Source organism: Chroicocephalus ridibundus, chromosome 5, assembly GCF_963924245.1.
Source record: "Chroicocephalus ridibundus chromosome 5, bChrRid1.1, whole genome shotgun sequence".
NCBI classification, from domain to species: Eukaryota; Metazoa; Chordata; class Aves; order Charadriiformes; family Laridae; genus Chroicocephalus; species Chroicocephalus ridibundus.
In genome coordinates, this window is record NC_086288.1 from 54,060,350 (window position 1) to 54,078,357 (window position 18,008).

General features: G+C 41.2%; 1 protein-coding gene across 9 annotated transcripts in view; it reads left to right on the forward strand.

The window, feature by feature from the left end:
• Nucleotides 1–18,008, forward strand: part of ABLIM2 (actin binding LIM protein family member 2) — a 148,064-nt gene that overhangs the window by 44,985 nt on the left and 85,071 nt on the right. For all 9 annotated transcript variants that reach the window (XM_063337143.1, XM_063337144.1, XM_063337145.1 and 6 more), the window contains exon 3: nucleotides 10,032–10,215. In XM_063337143.1, coding sequence (XP_063193213.1) covers nucleotides 10,032–10,215 — 184 coding nt within the window. The remainder of the gene's footprint in view (nucleotides 1–10,031; nucleotides 10,216–18,008) is intronic.

Below are 18,008 nucleotides of genomic sequence, written 5' to 3' on the forward strand. Positions count from 1 at the left end.
GATTTAATGCAGCGGCCAGTAGTTCTACATTGTGGTTTTGAGATTTTTAAACTTAAACTTTAAAAATCATTAATCACTAACTTTCCAAGAGCAACTCAATAATTTAAGCATGAAAACACTTTTTCATCAGTGAACTTTCACAATCGTGAAGTAATCTGTTAGTTTTTCTGTTGTTTTGATCACGTCCTTCTTAGTTGCAGCCTTTCTTTGGATTCATAAAGAACTTTCTGCAGCTTCCCATGTCTTGGTTGTACCAATCACATCAGCGCTTCAGCAAAAGCTTTATTTTATGGCATACGTTTCATCCAAAGTGTCGAATTTTTGAAGAGTATCTTTCATGAGATAACATAACATTAGCAAGGTATGGGAAAGGGACAGGAGAGGAATCACTGTTAAGAGTATTGGTAAAGGAATATCTTCCTAACATTGCAATAAAGCTTATCTATCTATCTGTCTACCTATTTGTCCGTCCATCCATCCACCCCAGGAAGCCAAGCTTCTGTCATTTCTCCTTTCCAACTTGATTTATCTCATTGAAAGACACAAAGTTTCTGGGGTTTTAGGGTTTTTTGGGCATAGTAAAGCTATACAATGCTTACTCTACTCTTTATACCCATAATACTCCTGCTTTACCTTCTTACTAATGGACAAATACAGTTTTCTTTAGTCTTTTCATTGCCTTGCTTTTCTCCTTATTTATATCCTTCTATTCCAAAGACTGGTAAGTTGTGCTAGAAATTCAAGTGCTCCTTAAAAACATAGATAGGATTTTCAAAGCAGTAATTGCGGAAATTTGAGGGACAATCCAAACTACAGATACAGCCATGTGCAGAAGGCGTTTGCATTGTGGAGGGCTTGTTCCTCACTGGGAGAGGTCCTTAACCTTGCTGGGAGTACACAGGTAGATTTAGACAAAGGCACCAAATAAATGGAGAGTAGTAAAACTCACCTTGGTTGAAATCAAAGTAGAACCAGGACAAAATTGAATGCATTTGGAAATTATGCCTGATGTTTGTTAGATAAGCTTTTGGATGGAAACACAGGCTTTGCAGGCAGTAAAGTTATTATTCAGATAAGGCAGTTTTGAGCATATATAATTTCTGCCCACATTCGATAGTGTCACCCCCATGAAGAGCCTGTAATTCTTTTGAATTACTCAAGTTCTCTTCTTAGGGTAAAGTTTCTCCCCACGCAAAAAAAATACCAGTGCAAGAATGCCTTTATGCAGGGGAACTTTCTATCTGTGTCGTGTTCTTTCACATGGGGATACAGCAGGGATACAGCCAGCGCGATGGAGTAGTTACTGGGCGTTTCGAGGTACTAAGGTGACGTGAAGGCTGCATGGAGAGCCAGAGAGTTGTTGCATAAAATTCATCTCTGCCACAGTGGTGTTATTCCACCTCCCGCTTTCTGCGACTCATTAACACAAGACCATCTGCCATATCTGTGCATAGTCAGAGCAAGCACTTAATTTGCAAACCTGTAACTGGCACCCAAAGCATCATTATGAAAAATCAGAAAATATTTAATATTGTTGCTTTACATGTTTTTCAAAAAAAGAAATAAAAAAGCAAACTGTTTTAATTAGTCTGACAAATGACAGCAGTATTTCATCATAAGCACTTAAGATGCTGTTAGGTTGAAAATGGATTAAAACACATTACTCTGTTTCTTAGATCTCTTTAGCATACTTAGAAATTTTAAATAACTGGATTGATTCCTTAAGATAATAAATCAATATAAACTGGATAACTTTTCCAATTTTCCTGGGAGTTGTTTCAGTGGCTTGAAACAGCCACATATGTAATACTGTGAGGATCTCTCTCACCCTTAACACCATCGGAGAGCTTTTTTAGGGCTGTGACACTGTCTTTAAACTACTGGCTAATTCTACTTCACTTTGTAATGCAAAAATTACTAGATGTGTGTTCCCATAAATTATAGGAGTCGAGTTACATAGTGCACAGAAACTCCCCAAACTCCCTTTCGTTCTAATTAGTACACCTGCGTTGTTAATGTTTTGTCAGTCTCATAAGAGCATTCTGAATCTCTAAGGGGTTTCCTGCACTGACGTGTGTACTCCACAAATTAATTTACGGGTATCACGGCCAGTCTAGCCGAGAGCTTGTGTAGATGTCCTGTATGCTATATCCTTTATAGCTTTATCAGTGCTACACATGCATGTGAAGTGTTGTAAGACGGATAAGACATAGCCCGTGCTTCTCTGTATCTTACCCACTCTAGAAAGTTGGTCTGGTTTTCCTTTGGCAGAACTGTCTGCTTTCCTGCAGTTCCTGAGCCAGCAGGTCTGCCTTGACTTTCGTGGTGCTGCATACTCCTATTTTCGTTTACCCAGACTGTAACAAAATGAGGTGAGATTCCAGTCCTTGATATTATAGCTGGTATTTCAGATATTATAGCTAAAATATTGCCAGTGACTGACAGGCTTGAGTATTCTTGATTTCACGGACATCTGCTTGAAAAGACTTGGGTGTAATTACTCCCACCTAGGAAGAGTGATTGGATTATATACCATAGCAAGGTTCCTTCTGTCTTGCTGCTTCCTCACCTATAGACAGAAGTTTCAGGTGTGAATTGTCCAAGAGGGCGAGTGGGGTGATATTCCCATGCAGACTTTGCATGGTCAGCAAACTCCATCGGGGGAAGACTTCCCCAAGACCTTTGTAAAATGCTTACGTGGACTCGTCAGCACCAGAGCACGCAACAGAACGAGTGTCACAGTGACAGTTCTCTTCTGGAAACGGGCTTAGACTGCTGTAAGTTAATTGCAGATCAGTTTGAAGTTAAGTCAAAGCTGTAGCGGTGGAAGGTTGCCAGGTGGTTGCTATTGCTTCTCACAGCTCTTCTGGCCAGGAGGAGTGTTCCACGTATAATCATGGTCTTTTGGAGAATGGGCTTTCAGGCTGCATCAATGGTGTATGAAGATATGCAGTTTAGCTGCCGGAAGAGAATTACGTCAACAACAAATTACATGTCATTCTTGGGATCTTAGCCACCAGCGTCCATCTCAGAGATGGAGGAAAATAGTAGAAATGGACATAAAGCTGCAGTGCTGAGGAAGAAAAATTTTATTTATCTCTGAACAAGCAAAGATCTTTCTTGTTTTCTCCGTAACAATGTTATGAATGGGTCTTTGTTCCTTTTTTTTATATTCAGGGTCTCTGCCTCTCTCTCCTGTGTTGGATTCACTCTTGGTCTCTTTCGTCAGGCAACAAACAGGAGGAAAAAAATAGGCTTCAGACATGCAATTGCAGGTTGATCAGCAAAACACTTGATTATCTCACAGGCTGAAAGCAAAATGGCACCGTTTGGATGACAAGACCAGTGCGTTTACTGTTACAACCTGCCGTAGTGTACAGCAGCACAGCGAGTGTAGCATCCTTGGAGCCTCTCAGGACACAGCTGATTTTCCAGGCCCAGCACACAGACAAAAAATTAATCTACTTTCAGTAGGCTCATTTACCAGCAAGGAAGAGAGAGATGCATTTTATACTCGTGCAGTGCAAGTGGAATACTGATTACATACAACAGCGGGCTAGCAACGTGCTTAAAGCACATTAATTAATTGCTGTTGCTGCTATTTATTTTTATGGGTTGTAGGCAATAAAGAATTATGGAGTTAGATTGACTGTGAAATCACACAGCATAAATGACAGTGCTCCAGGTGCTGTTACAGACACTGGGCTGGGGGACAAAGTAGTGTGTTTCTAAGCAAGTAAAGGAAACCCTCAGATCTAGATGGGGTGTATCGGTGTCAGGTAACTGCAAACCATCTTAATGAGTGTAATTATTGAGTTGTCAGAGAGGCTGTCCTGAAGTACCCTCCTCAGAAATGGTGTGGCAATCTTCCACCTCAAGTCCCACAGCATCTTCATGTATCAGCTTGCTGCCAAATACCATAAGTGGGGACAAAGACTCATTTATTCACTACTTAAAAATTACTCCTAAAGCTCCTAACTGTTCTGGATGGGGCATTGCCTTGGCGTGCAGGGTAATACCAAGACAAGCAGCTGAGTTACTCAGTGTTGGTCTCTTCATTATCATAACTGCTATGTCTGCAGTGCTTTTCTTGCTTCACTGAAATGAATGTCAGTAATGGTTGGAAACTGTTTCTGGGTTTTAAATAACCCTACCTCCAGATACTCATTTTGGATGACAAGTGTTGGGTAGGAGTGGATCTGTGACATAACGCTGATTTTTCCTGTTCTAGGAGAGTAAAATCTGGTAGTTGCCTTCAAACGTGCTCCCTAGACTTCCTCCAGCTTTCCTTTCCCTGGTTTCTTGTCTCTGCAGGTGTGCAGGATCATCTCCGCTGGGCAGTCTCTCTGTCCGTGTAAGGAGTGGCAAGGGGCACAGCATCTCATCCGAGGGATGGCTAATGGGTCTGTTTTCAGAGCTACTCTTCTCAGCTTTAAATTGGGACTATTTTAATATCCAAGCCAGTATTTAACTGGAATCCCTGTGTTCTCCTCTGGGTCAGCTGGGTGTCGAGTTAAATTATACCAGATGGTTCAAAGAATGCAGGAGCGTGCGAGAGTTTGCGACTCGAGTTGTGGCTGGTGGAGCATAGCTGGTGGTGGAGTGATGTGTGAAGAGCAGGGGAGGAAGATTTGGCTTGTGGAAAAGCTGTGACTTCCCCTGTCCTGCAGAGTCAGTGGGTAACAGGGAGAGAGTATAACGACGGAGACTCCCTCCTGTGCTCCAGATTCACTTATGAGCTAGGTTTTTCTTCATTCATGAATAAATACAAAGACTTTGCAGAGGGTAGTGCCTCTGTGAACTGTCATGTATGTGGTCTCTGTTACAGGCATGTGCCAAAACAAGATGGAAAGAAAGGGCCAAAAGCCCACCCTGCTCACTTTTCTGTGCCAAAAATGCATTAATGGACTCTCTGTCTTAGGAGTTTTGCTTATAGCTAATCAGTCTGAAGGGAACCCTAGAAGAACTAATAACCATTGACAAGAATTGAGATTAAGGGGCTAAATGTGGCATTGAGGTTTGATACAAATGGTTTTCGAAACCGCTTGCAACGCTAAAACACTGAAAACCTGTATCAAAAGTGGTATCACTGATACAGATAAAAACTCGTGTGATGGCTATGCCTGTTTGAAGTCTTTTCATCCCAGCTTTTGTCTCTGAAGACGTGTTTTGCAGTGTACCTAATGCTTTTGCGTGAAAAGCCTGTTTTCATTTAAAACCTGTAATGGAAAAAATATTTTTCTTTAATATAGCACATGTAAGACTACTTCAGCTAAATTCTTCAGAAGTTATGTTTTTAGTGACATAGAATTGGCTGGCTTTATAAAAGAAATATTCAAGAAAATTATAATCCTCTGCCATAAAAAACGTTCTTGCACTAAACTGAATCAGTAGTCGTATTGACGTACATCAGGAGATTTAATAGCCTTGCTGAGCGGAAGAGGTTATCAAATCTCTGAAGAAGAATAAGCATGTTGGCCACTAGTCTCAATTCAATTTGTTACGAATCTAATTGGTTCCAAATAAATTTATACCTATTTAGACGTCAGTTTATTTCTACTACTGTATTACACAGAGGGTAGTACTGTCAGTGAAAAAGAAACAGCTTCTTTCCTTATTTCCCCCGTGCATTTTGTGCTGTAACCAGAGAATTCGAGGACTTGAAATTTCATGTAGTATCAGGGAACAGTTGAATGAAACTATTTGGATTTTTTTTTTTATATTGTAATGTTTGCGAAGCACTGATTTTATGGAGGATGACAGATGCATCTGCTTAATTAAGCAGAAGCATTAAACACAAGAACTGTGTTTTTGAATGTTGATACTTATATTTTATGGATGGTATTGGGTCTAAGGTACCCAAACCCTAAGAAATTTAAAAAGAATTATTTTTTTTTCTAATTTCATCCAATCTTGTCTCGCATTTGATGCTTTTTATTATTCTACGATCTCTCTCATTATCCTTTAAAAGATAGTCTCTTTAGGCTAATATTTTAACCATATCTCGTAATCCCTTCTTAATACTGCCCAAACTTCATTCCAAAGCTATAGAGATGTTAGGCCTTTTTTTCCATCTTTTTTCATTCTTACTGGGATGCTGTTCCACAGCCTCTTCCCTGTGATGGTTAGAAACATTTCTATTAATTTGCAGCCAGGGTTTCCTCACTTGTTCTTGTGACAACATTCTCATTGTATTTAAATAGCTCTTCATCTTTTCTTTAACTCGCTCTGTTTAAACCTCAGCTGTATGTTGAGGTATTAGTTGTTTGGGTTTTTTCGTTAAGCTAAACAAGCCAAGTTCTACTTGTCTCTTAAAATAGGCTTTCATTCTGTAGGTCGTCCTGATAGCCCTGCTCTGCTGTGAATTGGTGTTTTGTGGAAATAACTGAGCAAGTTACGCCCTGTGCGCTAGATGAGAGCTCACAAGGTTTGCCATCGTTAGTACTAAGTGGTTCTGTGGGACCTGCTTGGCCCAGCGCATCCTTTCTTATTGCTCCAAAACATTAATGACTTGTACTTGTCCTGTGATTGCCCCTATTTACAAATCTTTCTTTCCTTTTGCCACTCAGAAAGGAAGTTTTTTTTGTTGCTCCTTTTTGAATGGAAGATGGTTCACCTTGTGTGTGTAAAGTAAATCCCTTTTCCGTGTCTCAAGGTTTCCAACTCCCCTTGTATCCAGATGCCCTTCTGTGCCAATAGTGCCTACGTGCTCTGGGGCATTAGCCTTCTTCATTGCCATGGGTCTGCTTTGTTGTAGCAAGAATGTTATTCCTATTGGCGTTTTGCTTAGTCATTAATCAGCTGTACTAATAGTCTTCCTTGGGACTGGGCTTCCCCCTTCTTCACAAACCACTGTCAGCTCCCCCTTGGCCAATTACCTAATTAGAATTTCATCCTGTTAATTTTTTTCTATCCTACCTATTGCTCTAGGTAGGTGAGATATACAGCACTTTGTTTATCTAGAAAGTCACGTGTCTTGAAGTAGCTCTTTGCAGGAATGAAATCATTGACTCTGGATTGTGGAGCAAGTATGTTGGTAAGTTGTTTTTCCTTCTCACGGTCTACTTTATTTCTCGTATGAATGTCACCCTGGTGCAGTGTGTAGCGAAAGCCAGTAGAGGAACCCATTACTGTGGCATGTGGTTCACTTGCAGCGTACCTGTTGTGACTGTCAGGCTGTTAACATTAATTGGAAAGTACAGTAACAGGTATTAAAACAACTTAGCTAGAAAACAATTCTTAATCTTTGTTCTGCTGTTCAGATGAACATGGAACAATTTGTGTGTTCCTCTTTCCTGAATTCAGCCACTCTTTGTGTACAGGGAGGCTGAAGTGATGGCAATGCAGAAAGGGGCTTGAGTGAAGGCCAAGCTCAGCTTTTATTTTGAAGTCCAAATATCTTGTTTTTCTGTCTCGCTTTGGGTGAACAGTTTCACTGCCGGGTTTGCCAAGAAGCCAGGATTAAGCACATTGGTGCGAACTGCTTTGGAGTAATACACACTGAGCCACGGTAATTGTAACCTAGGTGACAGCAGAGAGAAAGGCAGATACCTTCGGGGTGAGACAGGGTCCCATCAAACACCAGTGGCAGGGCTGTCGCCAACCCACCTGGCCCAACCTCCCACCGAGGCCCTTTAGCAGCTGTGAAACAGGGTCTGCCTGGCCTCCCTTGAGGACCCACGTCGTCAGTAAAAAAGTACAGATTTGCTTGTGCTTACTGTTTATTTTAGTAGGTGAGTAGTGGCAAGAGTGCATGACAGAGCAGTGGCAGGTAATTTGTGGGTACACGATCAACTCCTCATCTTCCTCTTGTCATGAAAGCCCAGCTCCAAGTCCCCCTTGGGTGGCACAGACCAAAGCGCGTCGGTCGGTGCCTGCCCTGCAGCTCAAAGCGGTTCTTGGCGGCTTTGTTCAGGTGCGCTGCAATAAGATGTGCCACTACTGGCACAAAGAAATACTCTATAGGGACGTAACCCCTCCCTGCTTGCTTCAGAAACACAATTATGTCCTTTAGCTTTTTTCTCTTATGGTCTATTCTGCAAGTTTAAACACTGTATGATACAATTTAGAACTACTGTGGTGCATCGTTATTATCAGCTCAGCGTGCTGTTCAGCATCATCTTAAATCCATCGTTGATTTGTGCTTCTGTCACACCAGTACGTACCTAGCTGAAATACATAGACTGAAAGGAACTCGTCATATTCACCAAGTCATGCCATAGTTTTGAAAAGTCTGTTCAAAAAGCATGTCCTTAGTAAAAATAAGAGCAAGAGCGAGGAAGAAAAAATGTTCAAGTGATTGTGTTAAGCCTGTGAGATAAAGCACGTGAACAATGTATTGCAAGATAAATCATCTAAGCCGTAGTCCATGACAAATGCAATATAACTGGAAATAATTGACTTATAAGAAAGGTCAATTAACCTATGGTTCTTCAGTTCTTGATCATATACCAATACAGTTTCAGTGTGATTGTTGTTTTCTGTCACCTAGTTGTTGGGGCCGTCTCTAGGGAGAAAGATCAGGATTTAAATTGCCACTTAGGGATTAAAGAGGGCCTTGAGCCCAGGCCTCCTGTGCTGCAGTCTCTAACTACCAAGAAAGACGTTAAAAAAAGGGCAAGTGATTGGATGTGGTTTTGAATTAATGTTCAGGATCCTGTGCTTTCTTGGGGTTTCTGTGCTGTGGGTATGTGTTATTTTGTTCCTTGAGCATGCCTGCTGGACTCGTTTCTCGTCGTTTGCAAGATGACTGATCCTGGCATTGCAAACAGGATTTGGTGTGAGTTGGGGGGCTTTACGTTTAAAAAGTGAAGTGCCTGTGGACTCTCAGGTACCTAAGAAGAAATCTTAGTCTTGAACTTCAAACATTTAGGTACCTTTGCTATTTTGGGGCCAAGGCACCGAGCAGCTCTGCAGTGTTTTGTACATGCAGCCCAAATTTGTTAAGCAACATTCCCACTCTTCTGCTGCATGCGAGTAGTGACACTGCTGCCATCGTCTGTTCAGCCTCGTTTGCCTGTAGGCATCATTTGCTGATGGAAGTGCTTCCCTACATGCACATCCCCCAGGAGCAGAAGTATGTAGTAACAAGTGTGATGCTTTAACATTAAGTAGTAGTCAGCACAGCAGCAGAATAACTCACTATTTTGAATTCCAGTTCTCCATATAAACCAATTCAAGTCTGTTTTCAAAGATCCTGGTCAATATGGATGAGGGTCATCTTCTACATCTCTATCTAGTTCTATATGACTTCAGCCAGACTGTTTTATCTCTCCTTTCCCATTTTGTATGTTCTCCAAATACCAGCCGAGCTCCATCCCTGGTGCAATGGAGAAAGCCCCTGAAAAGTCTCACAAGCCTCTGGTTAATCAACTGCAGATTTAGCTTAAAAAATATAGCATAGGATTAAAAACTCTACTTTTGCCAGGAGCAGGTAGTTCTGGAGATCCCTCCAATTCATGGTGGGTGGGTGACATTTGTCAGGTAAATGTAAGATTTTTATTAAAAAAGGATCTTGTAAACCTGTAGAAGTTTACAGCAGTTGCCACGCACATCAGACCCTGTCTTTAGAGGGAGCAGTATTTAACTACTTTTGTGTCTAGGAGGAATATCGGACAATTGTGATCTCTCAGAGACAATTCTTTGTAGCATTGGTGCTTTAGATTTTGAAGGTTTATGTCCTTTATGCATTTCCTTTAACCTATTAAATGTGACGGGTGTTGTATATGCTAGCTCATACTCAACTCCTGAAGACTCTGTGCTAGCAGCCTCTGCACTGAGGTTAATATTTTTACATGGAATAAATGGAATAAATCCAGACTATTAGTGTACAAAATACATCACTGATGTAATTTACTATAAAAATAGTGTTTTTTCAGAGGCACAACTGTTCTGTGATCATAAGCCTATATATTGAAATGCTAAAATACTCCACTAGGAACCATACTGATCATAGATGAAAAATCAGTATCATCTTAGAGAGCGAGCTTTGCTTTTCTAGCCTTCTGAGTCTGCCTTTTCTCTTCCTGCAGCTTGTGGATGTGACCTGGCTCAAGGAGGATTTTTTGTGAGACAGGGCGACTACATCTGTACTTTGGACTACCAGAGACTCTATGGCACACGGTGCTTCAGTTGCGATGAATTCATTGAGGGAGAAGTGGTCTCAGCACTGGGCAAAACCTACCACCCAGACTGTTTTGTGTGTGCTGTCTGCAGGTATGTTTTCTACATGAAGTTACGTTTCATTTAAAAACTAGATTTTTTTGAAAGACCAGTGCCAGTTGTGCAAACTTATAGCCTAAAGATGGGAAAAAAAAGTAGTTCTGTTTTCTTTTATCCAAGTAGCAGAATTAAAAAAAAAAAGTGCAAATTCTGAGGACCTCTTTTTTTTTTTTCCCCCAAATACTTTTTCTGTTTTATGATACCTTATGTGTGAGGCTTTCAAAGTACTTGAGAAACTGCCACTGCCTCTACTGTGAGACCTTTTGCCCCAAATGTTACTTTATTTCTCTGTTGTCTGCTATTTTGTCTTTTGTTGACTGAAATTACAAAGGATTCCAGTGCCAGTGGCTGAGTCTTTGGTGAGCCGAATGGATACTGTGTTAATAGATTTAAGCTGAAATTTCATAGTGCTGCTTCCCAGAAACTCTTGATAGTCATTTGAAATAGGACAGAAAGGTCCTGGACTTACAAACGCTTATGTACGTCTTGGATTTCACTGAGGATCTCCAGCAGCTGTGGAGGTGACAAGTGACACAGCATACAAGATTTTCCCCCGCTACATCCCAGTGCGGTTCAGTGGGACCACTTCCCACGTGGGTATGTGCGACGTTGTGAGCCAGCGTTGGTGAGGATGTTTGCAGTACAAGCGGTGGATGTCTGCTTGACCTGCGTCTTAGTCCTCTTCTGTGGAAATCACACAAACTGTTGAAGACTTCAGGAAGAAACTTTTAAGTCCACCACACCTTCAGGAAATGCGCTCTTATAGCAGTTTGGAACAAATGGAAATGCTGTAATAATTTCTCTGGCTAAACTTGAGCCTTTAACAGTATGAGAAAAGTAACCCCATGTTGAAAGGGAAAGCGCAGCGGGGCACTGATGCACCACAGTGTAGGTGCTACGTGTGCTGGTGCCTCATTCAGGTGATTCTGCAGCCCCAAACCAGCGTGTCCGTGTCGCTGTGGCCATCTGCCAGCCCAGTCTGCCCAGCTCGTAGGGCTGCTGAGATCAGGTATCCACCTGTGCTGATGTAGAAGCAGGACTTCAAATTCCAGAACAGCTGTGGTTCACGGCAGGATCTCAGTTTAATATATCAATTGCAGGAATAATTAAATTGCCATGTTAAGGGGAAGGTTTTGAGACTGATAAGCCTTATTATATTAAATTCTGTCTGTTCAAGGTTTGCTGTGTTTAATAGGAGATTTTTTTCCTTTTGCGTACTTTAAACAGAGTTGAAGAGCAAAGGTAACCAAAAACCCTAAAATCATGATTTTTTTTTCTTAAATAGGAGGAAAAATTATTTATTTGGGTAATTGTGGATCTCATGAGTTAACTGCTGGCTGTACATGCTCTTGGCCTGCAGCCTGTCAGTATTACAGCTCTTCTGCAAATGAGCACAGCTAATTCTTCGTACCTTTCTTCTTAGCACTAGTACCTTCTGTAAAGCGAGGTACTTTTTTGTTTCAGAGAAAAAGAAAAACTGGTTGATTCCATTTTCCTGCTAAATGTGCTTTGTATCCTCAGCCCCACCATTAGTGTTTAGCATTCAGGCATAAATTATTTACCTGTGTGTTACTGTACTTAGCAACTTGGAACCTAACCTAGGTTTCAGTCAGGCTGTTGGATATACCAACCTCCTGCTGTATTCAGTCAGTCCTTCAGCTGATAGTTTGGAGCTTGGTAGTACAATTTGTCTCGTCTCCCTGGAAATTCAGAATAATTTTCCATATGGCTAAACTGTTTATTCTTAAGTACCTAACAATGCAGGTGAGCTGTGTTGCGATACAGTGAAAATACTCACTAGAACATGCTACAAATACCATGTTTGTTGAAGACATGCTAAAGCTTTTAAAAATGAAGTTCCTGATACAACAGTATTTCATAAAAAAAAAAAAATCAGAGATGTTCCCTAAACTTATCTAGAACTAAATAATTGGATTAAAAGTGATTTCAGTGATGAAGTTTCTAATTGCTGCTGTCTAAAACTTCAGTAGGAATAAGTGGATTTGCTTCTGTTGCTTTCCTTAGATGGACACACAAATTCCTGCTGTCTTTATGAGAGCCAACTAATGCCCTGCTGACTAACCGGATTCAATTAGTGTCTCCCAGGGGGGCTGCAACACTGAGTTGTGGTGCAGAGCAACAGAAGAATCCTATCATCTGTTTATAGTAAAAAAAACTGAACCAGGTCCTCAACTGCTTTAAATCAGCACTGCTTCAATTACCCCACTCTTTGCAAGCCAGACATAATTTATGTTTTTTTTTATGGGAAAGAGTGTCCTGTCCTATCTAAACATCATTATGGTTTTTATGGGAAAGAGTGTCCTATCTAAACATCATCAGCATTTATTTTATTGAGTGACATGCTCAGTAAAAATAAGGTGGGTAGACTATAAATACATGTGGCTTAAGCAGACCAAAGAACTTTTTTGTTTGCTTGTTTAAAAAAATTAAAATTAAATAGCAAAAAAGTAGAGCAGTTTGATTTGAGGTGCAGGTTTGTAAAGCATTCTACCTTGGTATTTTCTGTGGTGGGAAGAGGACGGAGTACCATTTGTGTCCTCATTTCTTACAGACGGGCAGAAACCTGAAGTAATGGGCCAAAAGCATGCTGCCTGGGGCAGTTGGCTGATCAGCGCCTTTTACAGCTGGACGTTAATGTGGGCACTCGGTTAGAATTCTGATTTCCAGAACGGTGTGTGCGTGAGAGGTGCTGACAGCCTGACAGCAGGGCTGGTCCTGCTCTAATGGAAAGCAAGCAAGGCTCTTACCAACTTCAGCAGAAAAATATTGGCAGCAGAAGGCACTTTGCACTCATGGCACGGGTCTCCAGAGTGGTGCAGGATGGTTAGGTGCTTTAAATGACCACTTTTATAACCTGTATTTCTGTAGCTCTGAAGTAACACTTTTAAACTGTTCCTGTGTTGAATAGTAAACCAGTCACAGTAGCAACTCCTTTTTTCTTATTTTCAGAGAAGATTTGAATAGAAACTGGTAGGAAGGGTATATTGCTTCAGATGGTAAAATCAGTGCGAAAATCTAATGTGCGTACAGCTAGCTGGAGCGGTGGGGAAAAGCCAGTAACATAAGCCCGTTTGTTTTCTGGAGCTTGTGGTATTACTGGTCTTGAATGCCATGTGGCCCAGCGTCACAGAAAAGAGCTGTGTGCCCTGGTGCCCTCTGCTCTGCATTCCGAAGCTGCTGCTCTCCTCGGTCAAAAAGCTTGCCAAAACCAAAAACCAATCAAAAACCAGACTGGTCCCTGGGCATCCCCTGAGACTCGGATGCTATTGCCCAGGGCTGCCACAGGTCAAAGTGTGGAGGGAAAAAAAAAAAAAGAGTTCAGAGAAAAACTATTAAAAGTACACTATAATGTGTTGTCTTACGTGATTGTTTCTCTCTATCTTGCATTGACTGGTTTGCTCCTAAACAAATTTAGGTTTTAATTGCATGTTTGCACTGCTGGCATAAAGATTGAGGGTTTGGCCCCTTCTTCTTCCAGTGCTGTTTATAGTCCAGTGAAATGGTTTTCTGCTCTGGTGTTTCATGATGATAATGCCTAAAACTAGGAATGAGTAGAAGAATAACAGCATAGATGAAAAAACGTTGCATATTAACTCCTTACTCTGAATTCACGGGAGGTGAGTGAGTGATTGTACGCTTACCACTTTGTTAACTGGAAGGGGCTGTGCCCTGCAGAGGGCTGACAAAGACATTTCCTCCAAAAGGTTCACGTGCTTGTAAAAGCGAAATAGAAGGAGGGAGAAAACGAAGGCTATCTGTATCACTGGAAGCTGAGCTTTATTAAAATTGTGCACACAATTATGCAGGTGTCAGAGACAGGAATGAACAAGTATGGACTGCCAGAGTGAGCTTAAACTCTTATGTAAGTTCTGTAGATGCAGCATGTTTGATCTGGTTACTTAGGAATCCTTAAGTTACATTTATTGTCTCATATAACCACAGCATGAGTTTTTCCCAAACCAAAAGTCCTACTGACAGAGACAGGGAGTACGGCTCCCAGGAGTATTTTATGCAGGATGGCAAAGGGCAGGAAGTGGAGTCTTTCAGAAAGCAATGGGTAATCATCCCTGCGATAATATTTTCAAAAATGGGAATTTTCAGAAGTCTTAATACATCTATGCAGACCATACATCTATAAGATGTATGATCGGCATAAATTTGTGCTATGCATAGGGGTCTGTATTTGATTTCAGTGTTACTGATGTTCTGTGTGTCCATAGGGTATCAAAAATCTGGGTTTTGGTTTTAAGGTTTAATGTAATTGGTAAAATTGGGGCGTTGTTTATTCACTCAGTTGGAGGAATGTGTATAATATTTATCCCTTTAATTTCAGTATTCTTTTCATTAAAGTTTGTAAAAAATATAGCCCTTATTTAAGAGTCAAATTCTCCTTCTCTCTTCATCTCTTATGTGTCACAAAAACCTATATTTTTCCAACCTTTACTAAAAAGAATACTGAAAGGTATAACTATTATATACGTTCCTGGGGGAATAAATTAGGATGTATGTTCCAGGTTAATAACCAAATAGGTTCAGGTTTTCTTTACAGAATTTGGATATGAGAGTTCAGTATTTTGTCTGAATTTAGGAAGCTTTGTCTTGAAATAGCATATTGGCAGAAGCTGAACGTGTGCCACACAGAGGTGAATAACGTGTGGAGGGGTAAAAGGCAGTTACATATTTTTCAAGGGGTTTGGCGCCGAATCCAGATCTAAAACTTCTCTCAATCCATTTGTATTTCTGTTACCTTCAAGAAGGTAATTCACTGTGGCCAGGCAGTTGAATATAAAAATTCAGAAAATTGATAACTTTTTTTTTCTCCCCCAAATGGGTCCTACATACAAGGCTGCTATTTCTAGAAAGAAGCTGATGGCTTTTGTGTATGTATTTCTTAAGAAAATAAAACAATACTGAAAATTAGAAGTTAAAATTCAGTTTGTTCTGGAATGTAGCAATTATGTCAGACTTTTTTTAAAATGCTAAACCTTTTTAATTACTCACTTTTTTTAGTGCTGCTTAAGCTGTACTGGGTACTTCTTAAAGCATCTTATGATGCATGCTTCTTCATCTGGAAGTTGAGGCCAAAGTTTTGAAATCAGAGTGAGTGTTCTTGGCATTTTGATTCTGAAACACGTAGATTTATCAATATATGGTGTTTTCTGAACAAAGGAGGTTTGCTGTCCAGCTCTTCAGGTTTCCGCATGGAACATACCTGTTGCCCTAGAGTCATGTAGGATTGAAGGGACCTGTGGAGGTCCTGTGGTCCAGCCCCTGGCTCAAGGCAAGTCCAGTTTGAGCAGGCTGCTGCGGACACTGTCCAGTCACATTTTAAATATCTACAAGGAACGGAGATCCCACAAACTCCGTGGATAGCCTGTTCCAGCATTTGAGCACGCTTATGGAAGTGGTTTTTCCCTCCTTATAGTGAGTTGGCTTTTCCCATGTTCCGGCTTATGTCTGCTACCTCTTGTCCTTTTACTTTATACCTCTGGCAAGAGCCTGGCTCCAACTTCATATACACATCATCGGGTAGTTTTAGACAGCAATAAGATCTTGCCTGAGCATTTTAAGGCTGAACAAGTCTCACTCCTTCAGCCACTGCTCATGCATCCTGTGCTCCAGCTCTGGACCTAGCCACCTGCACTGGTCTCCCCCCAGTAAATCTTATCCTGAGGAGTGCAAAATGGTACATGTTGCTCCAGATGCAGTTGCTCAAATGATGAACAGAGGGAAAGGTCAGTTTCCTGGACCTGCTGACTACGCTAATGCAGCCCAGATGCAGTTGGCCGCCTTTGCCGCAGGGACACTCTGCTGACACACATTCACCTTGGCTTCCACCAGGACCCTGTGTCTTTTTACGCATTCCAGCTCATTGACCCCCGTGTTGTACTGGTGCATGGGGTTATTCCTCCCTTGGTGCAGGACTTAGCATTCGCCTTGTTAATATTCATGAAGGCCGCAGGTAGCAAGTAATGCCCACTTTGTCCACTTGTTTAACACCTTTGTCAAATTCATCCCTATGGAGCAACCTTGAGGGATGTGATTGTACCAGGTAGAAATTAGAGCAGAATTCTATCCTGTAGGTCCTTAGGTTGCAGTCTGACACTACACCTCAGCCAAGGTAACTGCAGTCTGCTAATGAAATGAATAGCTTTGTTCTTCCCACAACCCTGACCATATGCTTCTGTTAATTTTACTATATAAAATTTAGTTGACTGTTCAGCCACAGAGTCAGATCAGCAACTTAAAGAACAGAAGGCCATCCATCTGCTCTGAAAAAAACTGAATATTTTCTTTTAGCCCAGAAAGCTTGAATGACTTGCCCACAGCTGCATAAGTTGAGGCATGGTGTGGAGAAGGACCAGGCCAGGACCAGACATTTCAGTGTCGGCACACAGTTACCCTGAATTAGGCTGGTCGTGGTTTGATGTTTTACAATATAATTTTGTTGGTCAGCTCCAGTCATTTCTGGGTTTACAAATATTGTAGGTAGGTGGATAAACCAAAATTCATTGGGAAGTGAATCACAGAAGATGTATTAAACTCCTACAAGTAATTTCAGCGAGCTCCTTTAAAGATGCTCTTAATTCTCATTTTAAAAATAGATTAGCCAACTGTGAAAATCACACTGAATATTTTTAAAAGGATAAGTAGCTAATTAAAACCCATACCTAGCAATGTTCAGTGAGTGACTGGTTGTGAGATGTCATTATATTCAAAGGCAGATACACTGCTCTTAACCTACAATGCTATTTATAGTCTTGCTCACAAGTTAAAGAGCTCAGAAACCGAAACCTTGTTAATTGACTGTTATCACCTTCTGTTGTGCCTTCACTCGTACCAGCATTGAAATCCTCACATAGGGCTGCTTGTGAAAGGGAGAGGTCAGATGTTACAGAAATACTGGCAAATGTGTTGTGTATGATCAACGCAATAGTGAAGCAAACACCAAGACTTAATTACGAGTTTAGAAGACCAGTGAGGGAAGGCAACATCTGCCTGTACCTTTGGGCAGACAACTTCCAAGGAGGATTTTTTTGTAGAGTAAGGTAGCTTGCAGATGCGAAAAACTTAATAGAGAAGTGAAATTGTTGCCCTCTCCCCTCTGAATGGAAAGGCACAGTGAATTGTTGCTAAACTTTCAGAAATAGGTCAAATAAGATATGTTTATGGGGTAGGAAAGCCTTCACACACAGTCATCCCAAAGGAGACTCTGTGGCGTGCTGTGGTGCCTGTGAGCTTTGGCATGATTTGTGGGTGTCATCTGCCTGGCTCTGTGGTATAGGAGGTCAATTATCCTATTCCTCTCTAAGTTTTAACTGCACATTCTTTCAAATTGTTTAATTGCCTGATGTAGCTGAGCCAATTCGAAGTGAGCAGTCCCTACTTCTACTTGATACTTGGCCCATCTGTTTCAGATGGGCTTCTGTGTTCAGATGGATTTTTGTTAGGTAAATCATTGAGTCAGAAAATTTATTAACTTTGCCTCTGGCTTCTGCTCCTAACATGCTAGATAAAAGAATGCTCAGTGGTCGCGGTGCTTCTTCAGAGCAGTGAATTGTTCATGGCTTCCAGGATGTCACCGTCTGCAGGACTATTAACAGTGCAAAGCCTGCTGTTTTACCGAGACATCTCATGAGAGTCCAGTTGTGTCATGAGCCGAGTTCCCGGTCTTGTTCCCCATAACGAGTATGGCAAAGCATACTTGATGGTAATATCCTACCCAGGGCGGGCACGAGAATGAAAGGTATTGAGGTAGGCAATGT